The sequence below is a fragment of the Lepidochelys kempii genome, chromosome 1 (genome assembly GCF_965140265.1).
Source record: "Lepidochelys kempii isolate rLepKem1 chromosome 1, rLepKem1.hap2, whole genome shotgun sequence".
In the NCBI taxonomy this organism is placed as follows: Eukaryota; Metazoa; Chordata; order Testudines; family Cheloniidae; genus Lepidochelys; species Lepidochelys kempii.
Window position 1 is genome coordinate 1254242 of NC_133256.1, and position 12450 is coordinate 1266691.

The 12450-nt window shown below is 48.2% G+C and overlaps 2 protein-coding genes across 2 annotated transcripts; one reads left to right on the forward strand and one right to left on the reverse strand.

Annotated features, from left to right (window-relative positions):
- Positions 1-3949: 3949 nt before the first annotated feature.
- LOC140899667 (olfactory receptor 52K2-like) lies at positions 3950-4912 on the forward strand. The gene has a single exon (XM_073315533.1). The coding sequence runs from the start codon at positions 3950-3952 to the stop codon at positions 4910-4912; it is 963 nt and encodes a 320-aa protein (XP_073171634.1).
- A 3168-nt stretch (positions 4913-8080) lies between these two features.
- LOC140913677 (olfactory receptor 52E4-like) lies at positions 8081-9028 on the reverse strand. Its single transcript, XM_073350501.1, has one exon. The coding sequence runs from the start codon at positions 9026-9028 to the stop codon at positions 8081-8083; it is 948 nt and encodes a 315-aa protein (XP_073206602.1).
- Positions 9029-12450: the final 3422 nt, after the last annotated feature.

Sequence of the window (12450 nt, forward strand, 5' to 3'; positions counted from 1 at the left end):
TTCTTAGGCTAAGGCCTCTGGCTAAGCCACAGAGGCAGCCATAAACTGTGAAGCGACCGGTCACCTCCTCACATTCCAAACTAGTCACATTGAAAGAAGGTGCTATGGGGCTGTTAGGATACAATCCTGTCCTGATAGTGCCTATTGCCTCCAGAGAAAGGGAAGTGCCTAGAAAATGTAAAAGGAAACTTAGTTTGATAGCATCCTGTCTGGCAAGAACTCACTTATCAATAGCTGGGATGTGAAATCCTCACTTCTGTATAGTTTTGTCATTATAGTTCCCACTTTGCTATTGTTTGTCTGTATAATCTCTATCTGGTTCTGTGATTGTTTCTGTCTGCTGTATAATTACTTTTGCTGGGTGTAAATTAATTAAGGTGGTGGGATATAATTGGTTACATAATCATGTTACAATATGTTAGGATTGGTTAGTTAAATTTCAGGAACATGATTGGTTAAGGTATAGCAAAGCAGAACTCAAGTTTTACTATATAGTTTGCAGTCAATCAGGGATTAGGGGGGTGGGGTGGGCATGTGGGTGGGGGAAATGGGAACAGGGAATGGGGGTAAGGAAATTGGAATCATGCTTTGCTAAAGGGGGAAATGGGAACAGGGACACAGGTGTAAGGCTCTGTGGTGTCAGAGCCAGGAAGGAGGATACTAAGGAAGGAAACTGGAATCATGTTTGCTGGAAGTTCACCCCAATAAACATCGAATTGTTTGCACCTTTGGACTTCGGGTATTGTTGCTCTCTGTTCAAGCGAGAAGGACAGGGAAGTAAGTGGGTGAAGGAATAAACCCCCTAACAACTTTCCTTTGCTAGGTGTTTTCAAGATCCTTCAATTAAAGATGCTGCACAGTATGATGATAGTTACTGATGAGAATTACTCGTTTCTGATACCATAGTGACTGCCCCATGTGTCTGCAGAAGGTGTTTGTGTCTCCTCTCAGTCATCTTTCTCCAGATCTATCTGTCTACTGCCTACCTATCTGTCCTGGGTATTTCAGTGTATGAGACCCTATGGAGACCTAGGTATTATCCCTAGTTTCTTTATTAACCATCCATAATTTTTAAAAATACACAAATGCACAGAGCAGCCAATTCCTCTCGGGCTCAGCGGAGAGCCCAGGAGTTCTCATCTCCCCTTGGGAAAGTCATGTAATTAGTGTTTATTCCCGAAGCTGTATAAAGAGTGCAGACAAGCTTCTCCCCAGCCTGTTTACATTCAGATTATTTGCGAGAGGCTGAGTGAACCCCACTGGGATTGCAGAAAGCTATATTACAAACGGTGCATACCCTTGTGTTGGCTCTCAGCGTGGGATGCTGCTGCAAATGCTGGGGTGAGAGAGGTGTGAGACACGGCTAGCTGAAGGGAATTCCCAGAGAAGACACTTCCATCTCAGGATTCACAGGTACCCATCTCTTGCTGCTCATCAAACGGAGTGCCACATGGGCATGATGGAATCGAGAATGGGTGGGATGGGACCGAGAATAAGTCTGTGGCCCTTTTGGCTCTGCACACCCATTAAATAGAATAATAGAATATTAGGGTTTTAAGAGACTTCAGGAGGTCATCTAGTCCAACCTCCTGCACAAAGCAGGATGAACACGAACTGAATCTTCCCAGCCAGGGCTTTGTCAAGCTGGCCCTTAAAAACATCTAAGGGAGATTCCACCACCTCCCTAGGGAACCCATTCCAGTGCTTCACCACCCACCACAGAAGGGATGTGGACAAACTGTAGAGAGTCCAGTTCAGGCAATGAAAATAGTTAGGTGGTTGGAGCACATGGGTTACGAGGAAAGGCTGAGGGAACTGGGGTTATTTAGTCTGCATAAGAGAAGAGTCAAGGGGGATTTGATAGCAGCCTTCAACTGCATGAAGGGGGGTTCCAAAGAGGATGGAGCTTGGCTGTTCTCAGTGGTGGCAGATGACAGAACAAGGAGCAATTGTCTCAAGTTGAAATGCAGGAGCTCTAGTTTGGATATTAGGAAACACTATTTCTGTAGGAGGGTAGTGAAGCACTGGAATGAGTTCCCTAGGGAGGTGGTGGAATCTCTTTCCTTAGAGGTTTTTAAGGCCCGGTTTGACAAAGCACTGGATGGGATGATTTAGTTGGTGTTTATCATGCTTTGAGCAGTGCGTTGGACTAGATGACCTCCTGAGGTCTCTTCCAACCCCAATCTTCTATGATTCTATGATTTACCTTTTTTTTTTGTTGTTCTGTTGCTGCCTTACTGCATAATTCTGGTACCAAATGAGATGTATGGTTAATCGGTCACTTTGTAACTCTGGTGGTCATAACTCTAGCATTCTACTGTAGATGCTGTTTAACGTCATTGATTGCTAATGGCCTGGAAATGCCAAATAAAATAAAAACAATTTTTTTCTGCAATATTATCAAATTTCCTTTGTCTCCAGAGAATTTGGCCTATAACTTTTCCATTATTTCTTTGTTTTTAAAATATTTAATAACCTCCTGATATCTTTAACATCCCTTATCATTTTCATAAAGTGCAATTTGTATTGCTTGCGATCTGTATCCTCCCCCCACCCCCCTGTTTATTGTACATTGCTTGCCTCCTCCCTGCAGTTGATGCCTTCACTTTGCCACTGGGTAGGATTTTTAGCGAAAGTTGTCCACATCCTTGATTTATCATTGCTTTGTAGCTATGTAATAAAGTCTTCTTAAGGAATTCCCAAGTTTCATTCCCATTTTTGCTGCCCATCAGTTTTGCTGATAATTTGCCTCAGCTTTGAGGAAGGAGCCTTTTGAAGCACTTTCTGTACATATTAGCAGTTGGGAGCTGTTCTCTGTTTGTCCATTTCAACACAATCAGTTTCACAGTTTATTTTCCTCTCCTCTATCATATGCCCCCTTCTTTCTCTTTACTCTAAATAGTGACAGAGTTTTCAGTCTCTCTGCATATGGCAGCCTCCCCCATTCTCCTAGCCTGTCTCAGGTGTGGTCTACACTGGGGGGGATCGATCTAAGTTGCGCAACTTCAGCTATGTGAATAGCGTAGCTGAAGTCGATGTACTTAGATCTACTTACTGCGGTGTCTTCACTGTGCTAATTCTACAGCTGACGCTCTCCCGTCGACTGCGCCTGCGCCTCTCGCCCTGGTCGAGTATCAGAGTCGACGGGAGAGCACTCAGCAGTCGATTTATCGTGTCTAGATGCGATAAATCGACCCCCACTGGATCGATCGCTGCCTGTCAATCCAGTGGGTAATGTAGACAAACCGTCAGAAACCCCCTTTCTCTCTGCTATACCCTTTATAGAGACTAGGCAACCAAAACTGAGCACATATCCAGAGTACGTTATTTTCCATCCCATTCCTTAGGCATTGTCTTTGTTTTGGCCACTGCTTCGAAAGAGCAGGTGTTTCAGTTGAACTGACAGGTCTTCTCTCTGAGGTTTGTTCTAGTTGGGATGTTTGCCCCCAGCCCATGTCTTGGCAAAGCTTTGATTTTTTCCACTGTCAGTTTTTGAGCTACCAGGTGAATGGGGACCTCTCTACAGCATGAACTCTCTATCCTGGGTTTCACTGAATTAAGGAACAATGAGGGATAACCAGTATCCACCCTCATGTTTCCTGCTGGTGTCTATTAAGGGTTCCCACACCAAAACAAATAGGAATTATTGACACATGGAGCACCACTGAATATGGAATTGGCATGAGTAGGGTCAGAGGTTCACAATTCATTTATCTGAATTATGGAAATGTCATTTTTCAGTGTATGATGAGTGACCAATCTGCTTCACCCATGAGAACATCCTCCACTAGTGCATATAGTCTCTCATATTAACATTGTCTCTCCAACCAGGCATTTGTACTGCAACCATCACCCTATACCCTGGGCACATAGAGGAAGTCAGGGAAACGTATGGTGCGTGCAGGAGACACCGTTCTGCCTTAGAGTTGGACACCTTCTCCTCTACTCCATGTCTGATTCCAACACAACTGACTTCACCAACCCCTCCACCTTCATCCTGCTGGGCATTCCTGGCCTGGAGGCGGCCCATGTCTGGATCTCCATCCCCTTCTGTGCGATCTATGCCTTAGCCATCTTGGGGAACGTCACCATCCTATTGATCGTGAAGATAGAGCCGAGCCTCCATGGGCCCATGTACTATTTCCTCTGCATGCTGGCTGTCACCGACCTGGCCCTGTCTACATCCACCGTGCCCAAAATGCTGAGCATCTTCTGGTTCAATTCCAGGGAGATCGATTTCAGTGCCTGCCTCGCCCAGCTGTACTTCATTCACTGCTTCTCAGCGATGGAGTCTGGGATCTTAGTGGCCATGGCTTTGGATCGCTACGTGGCCATCTGCCATCCCCTGAGACATTCCACCATCCTGACAAATGCGGCGGTGGCCAAGCTAGGCCTGGCCGTGGTACTGCGCAGCAGCATGCTCGTACTGCCCAATCCCTTCCTGGCGAGGCGGTGCCTGTATCACAGAACCAACATCATCCCCCATACCTACTGTGAGCACATATCGATGGTGAAGTTGGCCTGTGCTGACATCCGTGTCAATAATTACTATGGCTTCTCTCTGATATTCCTCATCACTGGTGTGGATGTGTTTTTGATTGCCCTGTCCTACACACAGATTCTCAGAGCCATCTTCAGCCTCCCCACAAAGGACGCCTGGGTGAAGACTTTTTGGACCTGCAGCTCCCACCTGTTTGCCACCTTAGCCTTTTACATCCCAGCTCTTTTCTTCATCCTGACGCACCGGTTTGCCCAGAATGTGCCCCTGCATTTCCATGTTCTCATGGCCAACATGTACCTCCTGGTGCCCCCCATGCTAAACCCCCTTATCTATGGTTTGAAGACCAAACAGATCAGAAACAGGCTGCTCTGGCTCTTTCCTCATAAAGGACCTAAAGTTTTCTCCTGGTAGTCTGGCTCTAAAACCAACCTCCATGCAGAGCTGTCTGGGGACATGGTGCTGAGCCCTCTTTCCTGAATCGCCTACTGGACAGTCAGATAGACATTAAATCCTTCCCCGACCCTACTGTGCTGTGTCAGCCTGACAAACTGGGGAATCAGTCTGTGTGCAACTCGTTAACTCATAGGTTGCCACATTTCTAATCGCTGGTCACTGGATTCCAAAGCCCCACCCCTTGTTCTACCTCTTCTGTCAAGCCTCACCCCTTCCTCTGCTTCTTCATCCTAAGGCCCCACCCCTGTTGATGAATCCTCTCCAGCCCTCCATTCCCTCCCAGTGAGAGAGGGATACCCCAAGTTGCTGGGACGGAGGGCTCAGCTGTTCCACAGTCCTGCTTGCACCCCAGGGATCCCATCCCAGGAGTTCTGTCCTTGGGCTAGTCCCAGAAAACACAGGGACATTCAAAAGAACCTCTGTATGGGCAGGTTGTTCAAAGCCAAGTGGACTGGCTGGTGATGCTTGGAGGAAACAGCCAAGTTCACATACGTCCACCTCTCACTTTCAAAGTACTCTTTCCTCCTTTCTTTGTACAGGGAGCAGGCTCCCTGTGGCAAAACAGATTTTGATCTGCTCTTCCCATCCTCAAGTGGCTCTAGTGTTCAAACTGCTTGCCCTGCTCGAACCCAGGCAAGGTGCCTTGCTTAGGTGGCTAGCAGCTGTTGCACCGTGAGGGGGCGAGAACAGGGTGTGATGCTGTATGATTGAATATGACCATTTTTATCATGGTTGCTATCACGGTTATATAATGTCAACAGAGGCTGTACTAAGTACGTCCTGTCAGGTGTCAATGGGGAAGCTCTGATTTGCTCAGTATGATTCTCCTGTGTATCTGCATGTATCATCCTTGTGTCCGAAGTTATTCATATTGGCAATGTCCTGGAATGGGCTTTGTTTGGGACAGTAATATTCCAAACACAGGGCAGAGAATATAAAAGGACCCCCGAAACATATCTGTATTGTCTTCATTTCTCTGCACTGGATTTCTGACAAGGAAGCTCTGAACAAGGACTAATAACCCCCAAACTGCTTTGGTTATTTCTAGAGAGACTTTTGCAAGCTAGCAGTTTATTCCATCACTGCTATGACGCTGATCTCTGAACCATGAAAAACCACTGGGATGTATCTAATCTATTAACCATTTATAACTCTTCTTGTTTCCTTTTATTATCAAACCTTTAGTTTTCAATTGCTACTGGGATGGCAGAATTGGTCTTATTGGGTAAGATCTCAGTGATAGATTGACCTGCATAAGTGGCTGGTCTCTTTGGATGAGAAGGACCCGCTATGTGGTGAAATTGGTTTTCACTGACTGCTCCTCATGGAGTCCAGTGTCCGGGTGAGGAGGCAAGGGCTGGGATGTGTCTAGTTAACCAGTGCGGTGAGACAGAAGTTTATGACTGTTACTGTCTTGGTTTAATGTAATCATAGAATAACCACCAGCATCTGTCTCAGCAGTTTGTCCTCAGTTTGGCATCCTCAGCCATGTCCCACTGAAGCACGGTCACACATGGACAGAATTTACTGTTGATGGGTTCTACACACAGTATTGCTCACTACTCCCAGGAGGTATCCCCCTTTTACAGATGGGGAAACTGGGGCAGCAGGAAGGAAAATGTTTGGAGCCAGGAGACGAGCCCAGAGTCCCCAGCTGCCAATCCCTTGTTTAGCGTCTCAGACCTGGCTCGTGTGGTCCATGCTGCAGCACAGATTCATGGTGCTGTCTCTCCACTGGGTTCTCTAGTGCGGGGACGTCCCCTGATTTCAGTGGGGCTGCTCCCACTGACACCAGCTGAGGATTTGGCCCAAGACTACCAAAAAGCCCTACTCAGGGCTGCAGAGTCACACACTCCCCTGATGTGGCTCCTTTCAGCCTTTTGTTGGCCTGAGTGCTCTGTCGTTCCAGATAAGGTGCCGTGTAAATTGCCGGCTAGTGGTAGCTGTGTGATTTATCTCCCTCCGTGTGAGCTCCCGCAGCCACCCGGGCCTCTGCCCAGCATCCCACCTTCCCAGCTAATGCAGGGGCTGATCCCTCCACCTCTCTCAGCTGTTGTCCTCCTAGCTTCAAAGCTGATCCCTTCCCCGCCCCCAAGGCCTGGCTCAGGGCAAAGGGGTCCCAGCCCATCCCTATTGCTGGGACCCTGCCAGCAACAGGCCCCCCGCCAGAAGGAACAAATCACTGAATCATAGAATCTCAGGGTGGGAAGGGACCTCAGGAGGTCATCTAGTCCAACCCCCTGCTCAAAGCAGGACCGATCCCCAACTAAATCATCCCAGCCAGGGCTTTATCAAGCCAGGCCTTAAAAATCTCTCAGGATGGAGATTCCACCACCTCTCTAGGGAACCCATTCCAGTGCTTCACCCCCCTCCTAGTGAAATAGTGTTTCCTAATATCCAACTTAGACCTCCCCCACTTCAACTTGAGACTATCGCTGAAAGCTGAGGAAATGAGCCACACGATGGTCTCTGCCCTCAGGACACTGCAGCTAAGCTTTCAGGCCCACACGCTGAACGATGCACAATCTCGGTTGCCTGCCTCTCAGCCCTGCTCCAAACCCACAGCTGATTTTATATGGTTTCTTGGCTTCCCTCTATGCTCCAGACCAGCCTGCCTGCTGCATCCTCCCTGAAGGGTCCTTGCCAGGCTGCAGCAGGTCCCACCCTAGCCCCAGGGCAGAGGGAGCCCAGGCTGGGGAGGAGGAAGGTGGAGATGATCCAGCAAGTGGATGGGGTTGGAGAGGATGGGAGCGAGTAACAGGGGTGGGGTTTTGGGGGAAGATGTTGAGAATGGAATGGGGCCTTGGGGAAAAGGTGGGACAGGGAAAGGGCCTTGTGGAAAGAGGTGAGGCAGGGGACAGGGCCTTGGAGAATAGGCAGGTCTGGGCGTGGGGCCTCAGAGATCCAGTTAAAAGCAATTAGAAAGGTGGCGATCCTATGGGAGAATGAGTTGTACACAAAAAGATTACTCAGTTTGTCATGCTGAGACAGAACGGTAAGGCCAGGAAAGGATTTAATGTCACTTTGACTGTCCAGTCAGTGATTCAGAGAAGGGGGCCCAGCACCATGCCACCAGCCAGCTCTTCACAGAACTCAGTCTGAGAGCCAGAGCACCAAGAGAAAACGTTAGGCCCCTTTATGAGTAAAGAGCTGGAGCAGCCTGTCCCGGATCTGTTTCGTCCTCACCCCGTAGATGATGGGGTTTAACACGGGGGGCAGCAAGAGGTACATATTGCCAATGAGAACGTGGAAATGGAGGGGCACATTTTGGGCAAATCTGTGCATGAGGGACATGAAGAGACCTGGGATGTAAAAGGCTAAAATGACAAAAACGTGGGAGCCACAGGTCCCCAAAGTCTTGAGCTGGGTGTCTTTTGTGGGGAGGCTGAAGATGGCCCTGAGGATCTGGGTATAGGACACAGCAATAAAAATCCCATCCAGACCCATCACGCAGACTCGCACAAAGAGGCCGTAGTAACTACTAACACGGGTGTCGGCGCAGGCCAGGTTCACCACGGCTATGTGGGCGCAGTACGGCTGGGGGATGACGTTGGTTCTGCAATAAGGCCACTGCCTCGCTAGGATGGGAAAGGGCAGTACAACTATGCCGCAGCGCAGCACCACGGCCAGGCCGATCTTGGCCACCATGGTGTTTGTCAGGATGGTGGAATGTCTCAGGGGATCACAGATGGCCACGTAGCGATCCAGAGCCATGGCTACGAGGATCCCAGACTGCATCATAGAGAAGACGAGAACAAAGTACATCTGGGTGAGGCAGGCACTGAAATCGATCTCCCTGGAATTGAACCAGAAGATGTTCAGCATTTTGGGCACGGTGGACATATACAGGACCAGGTCGGTGACAGCCAGCATGCAAAGGAAATAGTACATGGGCTCATGGAGGCTCGGTTCAGTCTTCACAATAAAGAGGATGGAAATGTTCCCCAAGATGGCTGGGATGTACATGGTGCAGAAGGGGATGGAGATCCAGACGTGGGCTGCCTCCAGGCCAGGAATGCCCAGCAGGATGAAGGTGGAGGGGTTGCTGAAGTGGGTTGTGTTGGAATCTAACATGGAGTAGGGGAGAAGGTGTCCAACTCTGAGGCAGAACGGTGTCTCTTGCTTTTAGCATATGTTCCCCTGAGTTCCTGTATGCGCCCACGGTCTAGGGTGATGGTCTCAGTACAAATACCTGGATGGAGAGACAATGTGAATATGAGACACTACATGCACTACTGGGGGCTGTTCTCATGGGGGAAGCAGATTATTCCCTCTTCACACACTGAAAATGACATTGTCATTATTCAGAAAAATGAATTATGAAGAATTGACCCTACTAATGCCAATTCCATATTTTACGGTGCTCCCTGCTCAATAATTCCTACCACATCATGGTGTGGGAAACCTTTGTAGGCACCAGAAGGAAACACAAGTGTGGATACTAATTATCCATCATTGTTCCTTTGGCTTTTTCTACATTACCATGTTTTTTCGCAAATAAGCAGCTTTTGTCAAAGAAACAGTGGGGGTGTACACAATTTCAGTGATGGAACTCCTCAGCCCTGGTCTACACTAGGAGTTGAGGTCGAATTTAGCAGCATTAAATAGATTTAACTCTGCACCCGTCCACACGATGAAGCCCTTTTTTTCGAATTAAAGGGCTCTTAAAATCAATTTCCTTACTCCATGCCAAATGAGGGGATTAGCGCTGAAATCGGCATTGCCAGGTGGAATTTGGATGCAATTAGATCGTATTGGCCTCTGGGAGCTATCCCAGAGTGCTCTATTGTGACCGGTCTGGACAGCACTCTCAACTCAGATGCACTGGCCAGGTAGACAGGAAAAGGACCGCAAACTTTTGAATTTCCATTGACTGTTTGCATGGTCACCTGCAGCTTGCCACGATGGCCAGAGCTCATCAGCAGAGGTGATCATAAAATCATAGAACATTAGGGTTGGAAGGGATCTCAGGAGGTCATCTAGTCCAACCCCCTGCTCAAAGCAGGACCCATACCCAATTAAATCATCCCAGCCAGGGCTTTGTCAAGCCTGACCTTCAAAACTTCTAAGGAAGGAGATTCCACCACCTCCCAAGATAACATATTCCAGTGCTTCACCACCCTCCTAGTGAAAAATGTTTTCCTAATATCCAAGCTAAACCTTCCCCACTGCAACTTGAGACCATTACTCCTTGTTCTGTCATCAGCTACCACTGAGAACAGTCTAGATCCATCCTCTTTGGAACCCCCTTTCAGGTAGTTGAAAGCAGCTATCAAATCCCCCCTCATTCTTCTCTTCCGCAGACTAAACATCCCCAGTTCCCTCAGCCTCTCCTCATAAGTCATGTGTTCCAGTCCCCTAATCATTTTTGTTACCCTCTGCTGGACTCTTTCCCATTTTTCCACATCCTTCTTGTAGTGTGGGGCCCAAAACTGGACACAGTACTCCAGATGAGGCCTCACCAATGTTGAATAGAGGGGAACGATCACGTCCCTCGATCTGCTGGCAATGCCCCTACATATACATTCCAAAATGCCATTGGCCTTCTTGGCAACAAGGGCATACTGTTGACTCATATCCAGCTTCTCATCCACTGTAACCCCCCGGTCCTTTTCTGCAGAACTGCTGCCGAGCCATTCGGTCCCTAGTCTGTAGCGGTGCATGGGATTCCTCCATCCCAAGTGCAGGACTCTACACTTGTCCTTGTTGAACCTCATCAGATTTCTTTTGACCCAATCCTCTAATTTGTCTAGGTCCCTCTGTATCCTATCCCTACCCTCCAGTGTATCTACCTCTCCTCCCAGTTTAGTGTCATCTGCAAACTTGCTGAGGGTGCAACCCACACCATCCTCCAGATCATTTATGAAGATATTGAACAAAACCAGCCCCAGGACCGACACTTGGGGCACTCCACTTGATACCGGCTGCCAACTAGACATGGAGCCATTGATCACTACCCATTGAGCCCAGCAATCTAGCCAGCTTTCTATCTACCTTATAGTCCATTCATCCAGCCCATACTTCTTTCACTTGCTAACAAGAATACTGTGGGAGACGGTGTCAAAAGCTTTGCTAAAGTCAAGGAACAACATGTTCACCACATTCCCCTCATCCACAGAGACAGTTATCTCATCATAGAAGGCAATTAGATTCGTCAGGCATGACTTGCCCTTGTTGAAACCATGCTGACTGTTCCTGATCACTTTCCTCTCCTCTAAGCTCTTCAGAATGGATTCCTTGAGGACCTGCTCCATGATTTTTCCAGGGACTGAGGTGAGGCTGACTGACCTGTAGTTCCCAGGATCCTCCTTCTTCCCTTTTTTTAAAGATGGGCACTACATTAGCCTTTTTCCAGTCGTCCAGGACTTCCCCGGATCGCCATGAGTTTTCAAAGATAATGACCAATGGCTCTGCAATCACATCCGCCAACTCCTTTTGCACTCTCGGATGCAACAAATTGGGCCCCATGGACTTGTGCACGTCCAGCTTTTCTAAATAGTCCCGAACCACTTCTTTCTCCACAGAGGGCTGGTCACCTCTTCCCCATGCTGTGCTGCCCAGCACAGTAGTCTGGGAGCTGACCTTGTTTGTGAAGACAGAGGCAAAAAAAGCATTGAGTACATTAGTTTTTGCCACATCCTCTGTCACTAGATTGCCCCCCTCATTCAGTAAGGTGCCCACACTTTCCTTGACTTTCTTCTTGTTGCTAACATACCTGACGAAACCCTTCTTGTTACTCTTAACATCTCTTGCTAGCTGCAACTCCAGGTGTGATTTGGCCTTCCTGATTTCACTCCTGCATGCCCAAGCAATATTTTTATAATCTTCCCTGGTGATTTGTCCAATCTTCCACTTCTTGTAAGCTTCTTTTTTGTGCTTAAGATCAGCAAGGATTTCACTGTTAAACCAAGCTGGTCGCCTGCCATATTTACTATTCTTTCAACACATCGGGATGGTTTGTCCCTGTAACCTCAATAAGGATTCTTTAAAATACAGCCAGCTCTCCTGGGCTACTTTCTCCCTCATGTTATTCTTACAGGGGATCCTGCCCATCAGTTGCCTGAGGGAGTCAAAGTCTGCTTTTCTGAAGTCCAGGGTGCATATTCTGCTGCTCTCCTTTCTTCCCTGTGTCAGGATCCTGAACTCGACCATCTCATAGTCACTGCCTCCCAGGTTCCCATCCACTTTTGCTTCCCCTACTAATTCTTCCTGGTTTGTGAGCAGCAGGTGAAGAAGAGATCTGCCCCTCATTGGTTCCTCCAGCACTTGCACCAGGAAGTTGTCCCCTACACTTTCCAAACAGTTCCTGGATTTTCTGTGCACCGCTGTATTGCTCTCCCAGCAGATATCAGGGTGATTGAAGTCTCCCATGAGAACCAGGGCCTGCGATCTAGTAACTTCTGTGAGTTGCTAGAAGAAAGCCTGGTCTACCTCATCCCCCTGGTCTGGTGGTCGATAGCAGACTCCCACCACGACATCATCCTTATTGCTCATGC